The 15810-nt window shown below is 44.9% G+C and overlaps 3 protein-coding genes across 6 annotated transcripts in view; 2 read left to right on the forward strand and 1 right to left on the reverse strand.

Moving 5' to 3' along the window:
• Positions 1 to 11: 11 nt before the first annotated feature.
• LOC105560799 (pumilio domain-containing protein KIAA0020 homolog) lies at positions 12 to 2828 on the forward strand. Of its 4 annotated transcripts, none has more exons than XM_012010227.1 (3): positions 12 to 151; positions 782 to 917; positions 1008 to 2828. In XM_012010227.1, exons 1-3 carry the CDS (start codon positions 128 to 130, stop codon positions 2804 to 2806), a joined length of 1959 nt encoding a protein of 652 aa, XP_011865617.1. In that variant the 5' UTR covers positions 12 to 127; the 3' UTR covers positions 2807 to 2828. The 4 variants fall into 4 exon arrangements, with proteins under 4 accessions (XP_011865617.1, XP_011865615.1, XP_011865614.1 ...); XM_012010225.1 differs by lacking the exon at positions 12 to 151 and adding an exon at positions 158 to 364; XM_012010224.1 differs by lacking the exon at positions 12 to 151 and adding an exon at positions 158 to 353.
• A 2690-nt stretch (positions 2829 to 5518) lies between these two features.
• Positions 5519 to 14755, reverse strand: LOC105560801 (proteasome-associated protein ECM29 homolog). The gene is made up of 28 exons (XM_012010234.1): positions 14499 to 14755; positions 13699 to 13946; positions 13495 to 13613; positions 13209 to 13358; positions 12839 to 13117; positions 12408 to 12603; positions 12244 to 12329; positions 11807 to 11996; positions 11421 to 11566; positions 11023 to 11326; positions 10755 to 10941; positions 10321 to 10677; positions 10055 to 10230; positions 9884 to 9985; positions 9602 to 9808; positions 9409 to 9523; positions 9135 to 9318; positions 8699 to 8987; positions 8377 to 8610; positions 7963 to 8307; positions 7721 to 7877; positions 7448 to 7606; positions 7228 to 7359; positions 6837 to 7146; positions 6571 to 6754; positions 6366 to 6501; positions 6063 to 6272; positions 5519 to 5932 (listed from the first exon to the last, which is right to left on the reverse strand). Exons 1-28 carry the CDS (start codon positions 14521 to 14523, stop codon positions 5730 to 5732), a joined length of 5430 nt encoding a protein of 1809 aa, XP_011865624.1. The 5' UTR covers positions 14524 to 14755; the 3' UTR covers positions 5519 to 5729.
• Positions 14756 to 14846: 91 nt separating this feature from the next.
• Positions 14847 to 15810, forward strand: part of LOC105560800 (glycogen debranching enzyme) — a 15675-nt gene continuing 14711 nt past the window's right edge. Inside the window, exon 1 of the mRNA XM_012010231.1 lies at positions 14847 to 15022. The gene's annotated coding sequence lies outside the window, so the exon portion shown is untranslated. The remainder of the gene's footprint in view (positions 15023 to 15810) is intronic.

The following is a 15810-nucleotide window of genomic DNA, read 5'->3' on the forward strand; positions in this document are numbered from 1 at the left end:
GGACGTAACGCATATATTTCGCGACTGGCCCGCGATAACGCGGTCGCCTGTAATCGAGAAGCGACTCTCGCGAGGTATCGAGATCTATCGAGGAGAAACGAGACGCTCGACCGCCCCGGCTCGACCAATGGCCGTGGCGCGGGATCGCGCGGTAAGGAGGTACTTCGGGTCCTTCGGGTTCACGTGGCGAGACGATGAACTGTAGCGATTCGCGGTTCGATCTCGGTTAAACGTGTGCGATCGCGAACCTTGAGGCCTGTTCGCTGTCGGAACGTTCGTTTCGTTGAGAAACTGCCGAGTGACGGATACGAGGGCTTTCTCGCAGGTCCGAGACTGTTGGACTTACGTTTGAGGTTAGATTGAGGTTAGGTCGAGTCACTGTACGCCTGGGGGGGTCATTTTTCCTGCTGGATTGCTTGCAATCTAATAAATTATTATCGTTGCACCATTCGGCACTCGGGATTCCTTAGTAATTCAGTAAATCCCAAGTGATCCAGCAGGAAAAATAGCACCGTCTGCAGCGAAGATGCTAAAAGTGGGCGGCTCTGTCTCTTTCCAAGGAGATGGCTAGAAAGAGACGAAGCTACCAACTTTTAGCGTTTTCGCTACAGCGTGAGATACAGAATTGACCCAGTGGAGGCAAAAATAAAAATTAATTTCTCCGCGAGGTGTTTTCGGTTTTTTTCCTTTAATGGGTGGACTGTCACGGGGGAAATGGAGGGTATAATATGAAGATTTCGGGCTTGCCTTTCGCATCTAACGTGTTGTTTGTCGCGGACAGATCGATTCCAGGATGAAGCGATCGGCGACGAGTTTGGAGGCTGGTGACGCAAGAGCGGAGGACACTGCGGGCGCAGGGGACAACAAGAAGAGGAAGAAAGTGAGATTCGAGAAATCCCTGGACAATAAACCTGCAGGTACGAACGAGAGGGGGAAGCTGTGGTTCGGGCACGGTCGTAGGTGTAAGAAAATGTGTAAGAATGGCGTAAGAATGAAACGTTTTCTAGGTAAAGCCGCAAAGCCGTCTCTGGCGAAGGCGAACGCCAAGGGAACGAATTTGAAAGCGGCGAAGAATAGTTCCACGATTAAGAAGATAGACCTGCTCAAGCGGAAGAGGGAGGGGAAAAAGTTGGGACAGAAATCCAAAGAGGACAAATCGGGGAAGGAGACCAGCGAGAAAACCGATTGGGTCAAGCTGAAAAAGGAGAAGAAAGAGCTGAGGCAGAAGCGCAAAGCTAAGAGATTGAACGACGATGTGGTGTTCGACAAGATCGTTCAGGCCAAGCGGATCGGCGAGAAGTTGCGTAGATCCGACTGCAAGTCCACCGATCGTGTAACGCTGACCCGGACGTTGCACGGCATGCTGGAAAATCATTACGGCAAGGTGATATTTGCGCACGACATGTCCAGAGTGGTTCAATGTATGATCAAGTATTGCGACGAGCACACTCGGCAGGCGATATTTCGCGAGACAAAGCCGCTCGTTGTGGAGATGTTGCAGTCCAAGTACGCAAAGAACTGCGTAAAAGCCATACTGAAGTACGGCTCGCAAGAAATCAGGTCCGCGGTTATCTCTGGATTTTGCGGCAACATCGTGAAACTAATGAGTCACAGCGTATCGGCCTCTCTCGTGGAACTTGCGTACTGCACCTGGTGCACGAAACTCGACAAGATACGTTTCAAGCAAGAGTTTTATGGGGACATGTATAAACTGGAAAAGGACAACAGCGTTAAGTCGCTGTCGGACGTATACAAAGTTGCGACGGACATGAAGCTGGCCACGCTATCCGCCGTGAAAGCAAATGTAATTAGAATCTTGAACAAGGGCCTCGTCAATTCCACCCTGCTGCAGACGGTTCTGTGGGAATTCCTCTGCGCGTGTTCGACGGAAGATAGGAGCGAGTTAATAGTTACGCTGCGATCTTACATTATAACGTTATGCCAGACGAAGATGGGAACGAGAGTCGCTACGCAATGTATGTGGCACGGCAATAGCAAGGATAGAAAATTTATTATGAAGGCCCTCAAGGGAAACGTAAAGGCGATTTGCGCGTCCAAATATGGTCACATGCTGCTATTGGCGCTCTTCGATTCCGTGGACGATACCGTGCTCGTGCAGAAAATAATATTGTCCGAGCTGCAAGAGGATCTAGTTAATATCGCGCTCAACGAGTATGGGAAGCACGTTCTATCGTATCTTGTGGCCAGAAGAAAGCCGCTTTACTTCTCGCCGGACGTCGTGGAATATTTACGCCAGGGTGATGACAATTCTTGGAGCAAGAAACTAGCCGATGTTAGGGAAGGGGAACTCCTCGAGGCAATCCGCGGCCCGCTTTTCGACGCTGTAATCGCGGACACAGCTACGTGGTTATCCAACGGCGGCATAGCTATGACTACGCTGGCGATATTGAAAGTCGGATCGGGGGAGAAACTAAATTCCGCGTTCGAGTCGATTGCAAAGTTTCTCACCGACATAGAGGCAAAAATCAAGGAGAATGACAGCGAGTTTAATGTGGTTGAGCACCCTGGACTACACGTAATGTTGAAGAAACTTATTCAGAATGACAAGGAGCTGGTAAAGAAGAACGAATCTACATTTGGGGAAATATTAATATCGCACTTGACGCCAGAAGTGTTAGAAAAGTGGACGGAATTCAATAGATCTTGCTTCTTACTAATTCTTCTTATAGAAAACGAATGTGAGGACGTTAAAGATATGTTACTATCCAAATTGAAACCGTTAACGGCAAGTCTCAAGACGAAGCGCGGCGCTGGAGCATCGATATTGTTAAAAAAATTAGAATAAATATGATGAGCTGATATCCGAATGGTATGTATATTATTCGCGATTCTTATCCTGCTTTAATATTAGTTGTTCTGTATTTACCGGAGGTATTGTAACAGGCCCTTATCAAATGGGATAAAAATTAATTTGGATACGCTTAGTTACACGGAAAAAAAGTCGAAACATACTATCACACATGACAATATATCTTTAAGGAGGATGGTTGCTGAAATGAAGATGATAAAAATAAATTCAAATTTATAGAAAATATTCGTCTATGGGAATCTGTCCTCCATGCAAAAGTTTAAGACGATTGTCTGCATGGTTGTCGAATAATTAATTATTAAAGTTATACTATTGCACATGGTCAACATAGCAAAGTATTACGATATCTGTAAAATTATTTGCACTTATTTTTATAACATTTTTATCATTTTTTACATATATTTTCTATAAATTTGAATTCATTTTTAATTAAGCAACCAACCACCTTAAGGTCATAAATCAGAAAGTACATGTGTCCGTATTAAAAAATAGTGATGGTCAGAATGATCGATTAAAAAATTGACGTCATTTTGTATAAATATTAAATTTGTGAATAACAAGTTGAGTCGTGTCAGAACAAGACGTCTTGTTCTGACAAGTCTTGACTATGGATGCCTCGAAACGTTGTTAACCCTTTGCACTCCGTATTATATTTCATCTATTGGTTTGGACTTGAAAAAATGTCGAGTGAGACTCGACAAAGGAGCTCCTGAGATAAAGACTGATATCGAGTCACACTCGACGTAGGAGTGCAAAGGGTTAATATCGTACAGTTGAGGCCTCTTTTCCGCGATGCCGATTGGTTTTCTCGAAGTGCGATATGCTTCGCTTCTCTCTTAAAATCATGTCGTGCTTCAGCTCGCATGCGAACTTTGGCAGTTGTGCAAAAATATACTTAAAGAAAGTTAGGAACTATTATAAAAAAAAGAAGTTCAAGTTAAATATCCAATTGAGTGACGGAGAATGAAAGAAATTCTCATTCTTCTGATGAGATACGACAACTATTTTTCTTTTTAAAAAGGTATTTAAGAGATTTAATTATTGAAGCCGTTCCGCGATGCTGATTTTCTCGCTTGGCTTTCTACTGCGAGTAGCTGTCAGTGCAGAGATCGTGTGCATTTTGACAGAGTGTCAACGTCAGATTACGTCTTCTTCACATGAGAAAAATCTTAATGTGTGAAGAAGATAATGAATAAATATAAATTAAGACCAAATAGCGTGCGCAGTGCCATTTCCAATCGAGTATTTAGCACCGATTTATGTTATTATTAAAGTAAATAATTCGATAATTTTTGCTCATAACAAATGAAGATTTGTAATTTAGTAATATACATTTGTATGCATCAACTATTGAGGTAAAATCTCTAATCTTACAATTAGTAGTTAGAATTTAAGTAACAATGATTTTTGTTCCGATACATTTTCTCGATTGAACAGAATTAATCGTTTATTTAATCGGTACCAATAAGCCCGCATAATGATACACAAAACGTAGTAACAGCCGCGGAACAAAGTAATGTAAAATATTATATTAAGTACGGAATTTTCCATTTCGTAAGCGGTACAACGAACTCTCAACTTTTTTTGTTGTTTTTCTCGGCGCGGTATCGTACGACGTTACGCGGGCCAACGTTTACCTGAAGGTCACCGCGCGATCACTCGCTCGCCGAACGTCGTGCCGGCAGGCCGTGTCGAGAGTCGTTCCGTGCGTCGTATTACTTTCGCGTTATCGGTTTCCAAGACGCGATCGCGACGAATGTGCGGATAAAACGCTATTGATTTGTACACGCTTATTATGAATAAGTAACGTTTGTTCGCGATATTTATTAATAATATTTCGTGCGTTTCGCGGTATTTTACATCGCGTACGGGAGTGCCCGAAATTTCGCGCGTTCGATGATTTTCGCGAGTGAGTGTTGTATAAGTTGACTAAATATTATAACTTGTAATGAAAACTGATTGGCACGTTCAAGCGGCGGCTTTTATCAACGTAGATTTCAAGAGATCAACTCGTCTAATTGTAAGATATGAGTGTAAACCGTTGCTTCCGATGCTCGCGTTGAGTTTTACATCGCCAATTCAAAAGTGATTTATCCATTATCCTATTCTTCCGAATCAAAAATGCAAGTTGTTAGTTTGAGTAATTTGCACGACAGAAAGTCACGCGATATTTGTTAATAATATTTCGTGCGTTTCGCGGTATTTCACATCGCGTACGGGAGTGCCCGAAATTTCGCGCGATCGATGATTTTCGCGAGTGAGTGTTGTGCAAGTGTAACGAGGAAATCTAAGAGGAGGAGGAGGCCAAGGAGGCATCGGGCAACGGCAGAGAAATCGTGAGGTAAGTGTCTTACATTTTGGTGTTATTTGCTACTTGTGCGAAATGAAGCATCCGTTCCGTGTTTCTATTTTACTTATTCAAGTGATTCGAACGAGGATTCGAATAAGTGTTGGAGACAAAACCATCGTCATTGCACGTGTCGTTCCGTTATCAAAATAACTTACTTCTAATATCCGTAATTTTGAGGAAAATTGACTTTCGTTTCTAACATAGCAAAAGTACATTGTGATAAAAATAACTCAAAATGTTCCCATTATATTTTTAATCTGGTTTTGTCTGATCTTTTTACTTGATCGAGATCCATTCTATGATACGATACACAAGGGCGCAAGAAATTTACGAACGAGTTATTTTAAATGACATTTTATTAAGGAGTATAATACTATATTAGGCACACATCTACATTTAACATATTATTAAATAAACACGCAACCATAACTATCGATCTTTTGTTATCGTCACTCCGAGAGCGCCAGCATCAACGACAGTACGCAACATGCTTCGACGTGTGCGAAAGATAAACGCGATCCGAGGTACCAAGTGCAATGTATGCGTCGATTAAATTTTAAGCATTTCTTTAATATCAATTACTCTGGTCCGTATTTCTGGTTGGTTATCCTTTGCTAGATCGGGCAGAAGTTCCTTCAAAAGGCGAGTCATCTTATCGAGTTGCTCATCATTGTTCGTCTCGCGCATTTTTCTTGCTAACGAAAGAACGATATTTAATGCTTCTTTTCTAATTTTGGTGAACTTCGAGATATCTGCGAAGAAACAAAGTATGTTTAAAGTGATACGAGCACAAAAACACCAAGTGCTTAAATTATTTTAATGAAGCATTATAGTGTTAAATATAGGATTAGTGTACTCAATCGCATAATACATGATACTTACTTATACAATATAATAATATTTTGTTGAGACTATCACCTATTTGATCTATTAGTTTCTTGTCTTTTAACGGCATCTCCGGTTTACTTATTTTTAATAAGACAAGTCTATCCACGAAGAGATTTAATGCCGTCAAGATAGCGACTTGGACAGATCTCGTACTATTTGGCAGTACTTTTTGACAGTGAGTCACAAATTCTATGCAATATTTATCTGCAATCGAGTTAATTTATTAAGATATTTAGAATGTCGCGAAAACGCATATTGGTATTTTTTCACTGGGTAAAATTCGTCAAGTTTGTTAACCTTGGGTCTCTTTGGTGGAAGGCCATGCTTTCCCAAGCACCTCGTAAACCGTTTCTTGCAACTTTATATTGTTTTCCTTTCTCTTCCTACTCTCTTCCGCAGTGTCCTCTTCATCGTCGTTATTTTTATCAGATACCTGTATATAAAGCGTGCAGATATTACTCGCCAATATCTCTTTACGATATCGCTGCCGACGGTATCTTACCTTAATCAATATTTCCTGTACAATTTCATATGTTTCCGTAAACCTATCAATATCAAGTTCATGTAAGACCATAGCAAACGCTTGTAATGCGTGCCGACGATACTCCGCGTTCTCTTTCTTGCTTTCCCTATGTAGTGTTACTACGACTATATCTAACAACGCAGTATCTGCATTTAAGGCTTCTCTGCAATTAAGATGCGAGGCATTAGTTTTAACGAGCATTAATTAAGTCATTTATAAAAGTTTCAAATCGACATCTGACATACTTGCTATTGCATGCTAGCATAGCGAGAGCGTTCAGTAGACGTTCCTTTCCATTCCACGTTCTACCGCGCAGACCATTAGTCAGTATCTTCAATAAAGTATTCCTGGCCTCTGCATCAATATTATGACCTGATTTTAAGGCAACGGTATGAACTGCGTTCGCCGCTTGTACTTTAGTAGTCCACGACGCTGACTCCAAAGCCGTATGTAAAATGCCGGTTATTGCTCGCAGATTTTGCGCAATTCCTGCTTCAGTTCCGGGCGTTATTTCGTTCCAAAAATCAGTCCATAATTCGACCGTACTTTCGTTTCCTGATAAATAACAGTGCGTAAGAAAATACACGAAATTAAAACGCATACTGTAGCGAATTTTTAAGACAGGAATATACATACCTGGTACCTTTTCCGCGTGCATCGCAAAGAAGGCAAGAGGAATGACTATTTTTTGATAATTCTTCAATTTCTCCTGATTATAATTATTTACAGACTGCAAAGTCTGTCCGATCGCTAATCTTATCGTATCATCTGTAATTTACATTTGTTTTTTATAAAACGCAATTATACGACGTCACAACAAAAGTATACAACGCTATTGTTAGACACCGGGATGTACCTTCGCGTTCCAAATACCACGTGTTCAAGGTATTAAATAATTTATCCAAACTAGAATCTTTAGCCGAGCCGACTATGTGTCCAATGCTAACCGCATTGTTTTTTCTCACGGCAGCATTACGATCCAACAAACCATTGAGCAAGGCAGACAGTACCTTAGCTGAATAAAACGGCATGGTTAGTTTGTTGTAAAAAAATTATCAAAAATAATGTAACTCCCCTCTCGTAGAGTAAAAAGATTTCGCGTTCCCGTGAAATTGACATGGTTACTAACCGCTGTAAGGCTGCAACTCTATTTTGAGATGCGTGCTGAGAAGAATCACGAAATGCGAACAAGCGATTCTTGTCCCAAATCCTATGCTGCACTTGATTAAATCTATTACTTTTGGCATTAAATCCTTCAATACGTCAGCATCGACATACTGGATACACTGCAGGAAAGCATTTAAAAATAAAGTTCATCAAGTCGCGCTCGATCGAGTTCGCTTTTAAAATCATTCATGAGAATAAAAGTACCTTCGTTATCGTGTCCGACGCGTAATGACCTTTGGCAACATTCGCTCTAAGATTGTCGATAACTTCCTGAGTTTCCGTAGTCGCGCCGCACACGTTACTCAAATACGATAGTTTAGGATTCTCCGATTCACCGATCGTCTCCAATAACGACGGTATCAGATTGACGAGCGACGGCTTTAACAGAACGCCGGCCGTCGATACGAGCTGCGACACCGTTTGCAGCGATATAGCTCTCACCGCATCCACTTGATGAACAATGCCAATGTCGAGCAGCACAGGCAATATTGCCTGAATAACTTCTTTTCCGGCATTACCGTGCGACGAATCGCAATGACGTATACAAACCTGCAGGATTAGCATAGCGATGTTGAATGTCTAAACCGCAGACGACCGTAAGAAACTCGTGTATCTCACCTTACTAAGTATCTTAGTGGAGTTGGTCGCGGCTAACCGCGTGCCCTCGTGAATATCGTCCATTACGCGAAACAGTTTCTTCCAGAGCTCCGGGCCGCATTCGGCGAAGTCGAATTGAACATTTGTCCTTAAAAGATCTGCGAGAGCATTACAACAACTGATACGTACCCTCCACTCGTTATTCGTTAGATTATCAGTTACATCAGTCAATATTTCTTTATGATACTGTTCGATCTATGGCGGTATATGAAAAACAAATGTTTATGCTTACAACGTTATGTACATTTCAGGATGTTGTTAACTAAAGAATAATATTACTAACAGCTTTCGTCGTGGACGGAACGACGGCCCGCCAAATGCTGGTCATGCTCTGCTGGATCTTCGGCGTCGGGTCGAACTGATACCTGTATAATCGCGGTATAATGTTGGGTAGATATTTATTCAGTTCGTCCCTCGCGATATTGGCGATTGCCGCGAAACCGAACGCGGCTCCCTTTTTGGATGTCCATATCGCATTATGATTTGCCAAGTGCATGAAATAATACACGAGCTCGGGCTTCTGTAACTCCGTCGCGAGGGAACAGATTTCTCGGTACGTCGATAGATTACCGCTGAAAAGTTGCATTACTTCGTTCAGTGTCCAATATCTTTTCGTTTTTATCAACGTAGCGTAATTTTCAATAATCGTCTAATCGATTCAGGTATTTTCACCTTAAACTGTGAGCTAACGCGAAAATAATTGTATACTTTAATCTTACCCAGATGGGCTTTTCCCTAATTGACCTTCTTCGAATAATTTGGTCTCGGCGGTAACTTGCTGCACCGTTCTGCGACCCTGCGTAAACTGATCTAATATCTTGGACACTAAAGCCTCGCGTTCTTCTTGCTTGCTGTTTATGTGCACCAGACTAAGGCCTTTCGAAGCAATATCTTGCACTATATCTGCGACACGAGATCGAAAGATCAAATCTCACTTTCTCCGCTCAGAGATGACAAAATTCATTGATACGATCAACAATTTATATTTCTTACCACTGTCATCTGAAAGAAAGTCTATAAATGCATGATGAATCATGGCCAACCTTTCCTTAATGCACTCTCGTTGAACGTTGTGCTTCAGTAGCGCGAATAACCATACACATACTGCCTTTAAAGAAACACATGATGCTATTGATAAACCGAGAACTACTTCTCACCCCTCGTTTAAAATACGCCATATAAATACCTGTCGTAAGTTCGGATGAGGCACTTGGTATATATTAAATAATTCATTCAACACGTGTATTAATAATTCGTCACTTTCCTTACTATACGGGACAATATGTTCGGTGGGTAAAGTCGTCCAGGCATCCCTTGCTTCCGGAGAAGCTTGCGCTTGAACGCAGCAAACCAAAGCTTCCCCCAGAATTAAATGGATTTCGATATCCTTTGTCTGTTGAATATCATACATCGTCATTACGTGCATAAACGTGTAAAGCCTATCGGGTATAAAAGCGGATTTACGCACCTCTTTCACCGTTGCTATAATTTTGTTAGCGATATCCGTGGTGTGCGGAAAGCACTCGCCAACACACAGGTGTCCCAATGAAAGCGCAGCTTTCTCCTTTATCTAAAGAAAAAGCCGTAGGTCTACATATCGTATCGTAGCAACAAATATTAAAATATTCGAGAGCCAAACCTTGGTATTCAATTTAGCATTAGACAAGACAGAAAAGAGCGTTTCTACTATTGCTTTCTTGTTCAGCACGTCATCGCCCTCTGCTGGTAAAGGTAGAGGATACGTTCTACCCAGGATGCCAACAGCCTGAATCGCTGCGTCCATTAATAGTATCGCGTTATCGCGAAGATACGCACCTGAGTAATAAACATAGTAAATTTCAAATACATTAAACGTACTTACACAATGCGATATAATTTGATATATATGTATATATAAATGCATACCGATTGCTTTCACAATATCGCTGTAAGTCGTCCAATTGCACAAATCTTCCACGTTTCCATTTCGTTGTTGTATTAAATTTCTCTCCATCATATAAGTCAGTGCCATTAATGCACCGTGCTGCGCTTCCAAGGTTTTTCTACTCATAACGTTCATGATACTCGAGACATGTTTCTCGAACTCATTCTTCGGAAAATAACCGGTGATAGCAGCGTACACCCTCGCGGCTAGTTGTCGCACCTCTTGCTTGGTGGAGGCGAGCAAGGAGCAGAGCCACAGCAGCTCCTTCTCGTACGATTTTATCATGTAATGCGGAACGGACCCGAGCACTTCCAATAATGCGTTCAAGGAAATTTGATCTGCGCCGATAAAACACATTTAACTTGGCACAATGGTTCTTATATACAGTTGGTTCTTATTCGTGGTTATTTTTTACCTGCGGAAGAATGACTCGACAGTAAGATCATATCGAGATAATTATTTAATATCTCCGGTTGGTCCTTGTATAATTTTTCCAAGTAACGGCCAATCAGAGGAGTATGTTCGCAAGGATGCTGTAGCGGCTCGTTTCGCGTCGGAATATTAGCACTTCTGGCGAGGCAGACGCGACAGTAAGAAATGATCTGCAACAATGCAAATTACAATGGTAACAATATTCTCGCGACACACACACACACAGATCCGGCTTCCACCTGGAGACTTACTTCGGAAAACGTGGCACTACTATACGGGAGTGCTTGCTTGTCCGTGTTTCTGCCGCTACTCGCGGCAGGCATTCTCGACTGCATCTTCGGATAAATGTAACTTACTAACTTGACAAATTCGGGCAACAATATCTTGCTGCTGATTTGTTGATTGTCCTCATTTTTGTGCGCAACGCCGTAAAGCGCCTTCATGGCCTCCGTACTTATCTCGTGTTTGTTGTCACCACACGCTAATAACAAGAGATACCGAGATGGTGCGTCATCAGGTGGAAACACGGTTGCGGCATAATGCATTGCCACAAATCTATTCGCAAAGTAATACACGTCATGTACACGGTTAGGATATACATCGAGATTAATGTAACGTGGGTACAATTTACAATGGTTCATATACATGCCTTACGCTGGATTCCGGCGACTCAATGTGTACCGACAGCAGAGCGTTCATCAGAGCTATATTGTTCTCGTCCTCCTTATTCAGCACGAACGCAGACGTTACGCAAATCAAGGCGTCCCTTACCGTACGTCGTAACTCGCCGTCCGTCTTAAATATTAATAAAACACTTAGGCCGGTATTCGTAGTCAGATTTTATGTTCAAGACCGTCTTAAGATCATCTTTAGATACTCCGTAGCCAATGAAATGCTCCATGCAGCATCTTTAGATAAATTCAAGACGGTCTTGAATAGAAGATCCGACTATGAATACCGGCCTTAATGTAGACGTGATTTCGGCAATCTAATGACAATTTTATTGCCGTATTTGCAAAGGAGCCGGATACTTACAGAAACAAGCGTGTCAAATAGATTGTGCAACAAACTCAAGTCTTTGTTTATCAGAGACGGTATCCTTTGACCAAGTTGCCCAATGACCGTGTACGCCATCGGCTTGTGCACGTCATCGCCTTCGGAGATCAACTTTATCATGCCGTTCAAGATGACTCCGGCGACGCGGGTTAACGGTACGAGGCTGCAGCTTGAAAAATTGTTGTTTAATTAAATATGAATCATTATGTAGCCAAAATGTGTACTCTAACCAATGAGTTACATCGCGCATATAAAGAAATATGCTAAATCACCAATGTACTGTCAACTATGTGCGTGCGAATAAAAGATTCAATCGACATTTTCCTTAGAAATAACCGAGAATTAAAATTCTACCAATAAGCGGCAATGAGAGATAAAAGAGAGGCTTATTAGCGAACGAATTGCGAAACACTTACTGCTGGACGATGTTTGACGTGAATTGCAGTGCTAATGATTTTAACTTTGCATTCGTATTTTTTCCATAGAGCGAATCGAAAATGACCTGAGGAGCAGAAATGACAATTTTAATATGCAACACCGTGACCAGTCGCTTTTCTTTCCTCAGTTAAACTCTACATACTTGGATACACGGCGGTATGATGAATCCCGCTTTAGTCACCCGACAAAGATACTGCAATAGCTTGAGGCGAATTCGAGTGCTCGCGGGTAGCCGTTTCATTTCAGGCTTCATGTCCTTCTGCGCGGCCAGTGCGTCGGTACCCAGGAATAACGTGTAAAGCGGCGCTGCTAGTTGCATCGAGGACCAGTCCAGTGCGCTAAACAGATAAATACAGCGGAAATTGCAGCACTGACCTACGCCAGACAAATTCTAAAGCCCTGTGTCCACGATCCAAGAACTGTGTCCAAGTTCTGGTCCCAAGAAATGCGTAGCCAATCAACTTGCAGCTTTTCCATAAAAGGTGCAGGTCGATTCGTTGCACATTTTCTTGGAACTAGAACCTGGACGCAGTTCTTGAATCGTGGACACGAGGCTCAACGGCTCGCACGCACCTGGCCATCTTCTTCAGCTCCAGATCCGCCATATTAGCGATGCTGAATCTGGTGTCCGCGGCCGCCACGATGAGGTGTATCAGGATATCCGTGTCCGGGAAAAATCCACCGGCGAGGAACTTAACGATGCCCAGCTTGATCTGCTCGAGTTGCTCGGCCGTGGGCGGACTCTCGCCTATCACCCTCTTGAACGCGTAGTCGCTTAGGCCCGGCGGCACGGTGAACTGGGACCAATCGATGGCCTGACCCGACTGTTGACTTTCCGTTTGTCCCACGGATCTGACGGCACACACGCGCGTCGCAGCGTGTCAGAGATTAAGTGGATGTCGAAAAGCAATAACGAATTGTACAGCGTATATATATCTCTCACCCATACGGCAACAATAGTATGTCGAGCATGAAATTGATGAGCTGCTTCGCCACGTAAGGTTTGTCTTGCAAACCCAAGAGAGACGCCCGTTTGTCGGGGTCCGCTGGTATGTTGATATGTCCCAGTGCCGGCATTATGATCAGCATCAAACTGAAACACGGTATATCGTAATCCGACACTTGACAATGGCGATACAGATATCGAAATAGTTCTCGAGCCCTTAAAGGTGTAAAAGCGCGAGTGCGATCGATTTAATTTGAGGATCAAACGAAGTTGACGAGCGAACCTGTCTTGATGCGACAGCGGCTTGCCCTCGATGGCATTCAGTACGCTCGGCACCAATTCCGCCTGCTTGTTCATCTCCATGCGGGGGTACCCAAGCTTTATGTATATTATCGTAAAGTTCTGCAATCATAGGAACACACGTTACGATCCTCCCCTCCGTATCTCGCGGCTCGTGACGAGCGACACATCCGCGCGGGCAACGTACGATCACGAATGAACTGGCGGACGGGTCCTGGTACTGCAGGAGCAGAGCCTCGACGGGCAGCTGCACTTGGGGCCTGCTCTTTATCCTCTTGTTTATATGAATCAGCAGCTCCATCACCTTCTTCCTGACGCCTTCCTGCGCGCTGGACAGCTTGAGCAGCACGGGTGGCAGGAACTTGCAGACCGACGCCTGCAGCTGCTCGTCCGTCTCGGCGGAGCCCAGACGCAGGAACACCCGCTCGAGCAGGACTGCAAGGGGCACAAAGAGGGATGAAGGGCGCGAGCGACATCGCGTCTCCGTCCCTACGGGGACGATCGCAGCGGGGACGGGGGGGGGAGAGGATTTTTAATCGTCCCCGTTAAATCCGCAACGCCCACGAGGATCTGAACTGGGACGGGACGCGCGACCCATCGATCCATATTCATTTCGGCGACGTGGTCGAGCGTCGAGCGGACGTGAGGTCATCGCGGAGAAACGCTGACATCACGCGCCGTCGGGTCGGCGCGGCGTCAACGGGATTTAAACCAGGATGCGAGATTTGACAGGCCGCGGACACGTGCCCGGGGGGGGCGGCGGGGAGAGCGGAAAGCCGCGGGTGCCTTCTCGCCGGAGTCGTTCCCGGCCGTCTCTCCCCGTGACAATCGGGGTTCGGTCGCGCCGACCCGGCGCCCAGCCCCGTCCTCGTCCCCGTCCGGGGCGGGCGACGTGACCCGCGACCCGGCCGTCGATTGCGTCGCGCCGTCGAACGGCTCGGTCCTTATCTCTCGCCCCCCCGTTTCTTTTCTCTCGGGAGTACTTACTCAGCTCGTCCGTAGCCGCTGCCATTTTGAAAAAGTCCGTAAAGAGCCGAGAGCGAGGAGCCCGGGCGGCGAGGAGTCGCTGTCCGTGGGAGTCGCGCGCGACTCGGCGGCGCCGCGACGAGAGCCCGACCGTCCCGGGATCGTTAAACCCGCGATCCTTCTCTCCTCCGCCACCTTTTCTCTCGCTTCTTCCGCCTCCTTCTCCTCGTCTTTTTTCTCCCCCCCGACGTGTCGATCGTCGTGCCAGCCAGCACACACGACGCGCGCCGCGTGTATCGCAACCCCTCTCGCGACTTCGCCCGTCGACGTCGTTTTACGTGGGGGCGCTATGAATTTCGGATCGAGAGGTTAGGAGAGGAGAGCCGAGCGGACGACGTACGGTTCTTCTCCGCGCGACACGATGTGTCGCGGCCTCGGTGTCCCCCGTTTTTCCCCGCGACGGTCGCGCCCGCCGTGCGACGCGAGTCTCCGTCTCCGCTGGACGTTGGAGAAACGCGCGGTGTGCCGAGAGGCTGACATTCCTGGTAAATAAACGCGCGTGAAATGACTGCTCGTGTCTCGGGGGAGCCTTTAGCGGCCCGGGCTCTCGTCGATCTCGTCCACCGGGGCTGAAATCGCGCGTGTTCTCGGGACCGCGAGTCGCCGGAGGGCGAGAGAAACGGACGGAGAGTCCGCGGCGAGCGCGCGGAGCTCGCTCGGCGAACGCTGGGTTGAGGTTAGAAGTGTCAGGCGATTGCGTCGCGGGGCCGCGATAAGCGGCCGCGACATGCGCGATTGCGATTTTTCGGGACGCGCGCGCGGTCGAGGATGGGAAAAAGTTGCGCGCGAGTTCAGGAGATTTCTCCGTTAATTCAAAACAATGGAAACTCCCCGAGTACGGTTCTTTCTCCTTTTTTCTCTCCCTCTTCGATAACCGCGCGCGGAGACTCGCTGTGATTTCCAGCCCGATGTATTAAGGATGTATTGGACGTACAATCTAAAGGCTGGTCTACAATACATGGAGTAAGCTGGAGTAAGGAGTAGGAGTAAGGAAATAAATCCATTTTAAGGCTGGTCTACAATACATGGAGTAAGCTGGAGTAAGCTGGAGTAAGGAGTAAGAGTAAGGAAATAAATCCATTTTATTTCTTACTCCTACTCCTTACTCCACTTACTCCATGTATTGTAGACCAGCCTTTATTTCTTACTCCTACTTCAGCTCTTAGACTTACTCTCGGTGAATCAAAATGCCATGATTGATGGCATTTTGATTCACCGGGAGTAAGCCTAAGAGCTGAAGTAGGAGTAAGAAATAAAATGTATTTATTTCCTT

Source organism: Vollenhovia emeryi, unplaced genomic scaffold (assembly GCF_000949405.1).
Source record: "Vollenhovia emeryi isolate VEMERY1.0 unplaced genomic scaffold, V.emery_V1.0 DF939221.1, whole genome shotgun sequence".
Taxonomy (NCBI): Eukaryota; Metazoa; Arthropoda; class Insecta; order Hymenoptera; family Formicidae; genus Vollenhovia; species Vollenhovia emeryi.

Coding starts and splice junctions, on each gene's coding strand:
- LOC105560799 (XM_012010227.1), top strand. CDS start 128: ATGGCCGTGGCGCGGGATCGCGCG. Junction 152..781: donor CCGTGGCGCGGGATCGCGCG/GTAAGGAGGTAC, acceptor TGTCGCGGACAG/ATCGATTCCAGGATGAAGCG. Junction 918..1,007: donor CCTGGACAATAAACCTGCAG/GTACGAACGAGA, acceptor AACGTTTTCTAG/GTAAAGCCGCAAAGCCGTCT.
- LOC105560801 (XM_012010234.1), bottom strand. CDS start 14,523: ATGGCAGCGGCTACGGACGAGCTGA. Junction 13,947..14,498: donor AGCGGCTACGGACGAGCTGA/GTAAGTACTCCC, acceptor TGCCCCTTGCAG/TCCTGCTCGAGCGGGTGTTC. Junction 10,942..11,022: donor GTAGTGCCACGTTTTCCGAA/GTAAGTCTCCAG, acceptor GCATTGTTGCAG/ATCATTTCTTACTGTCGCGT.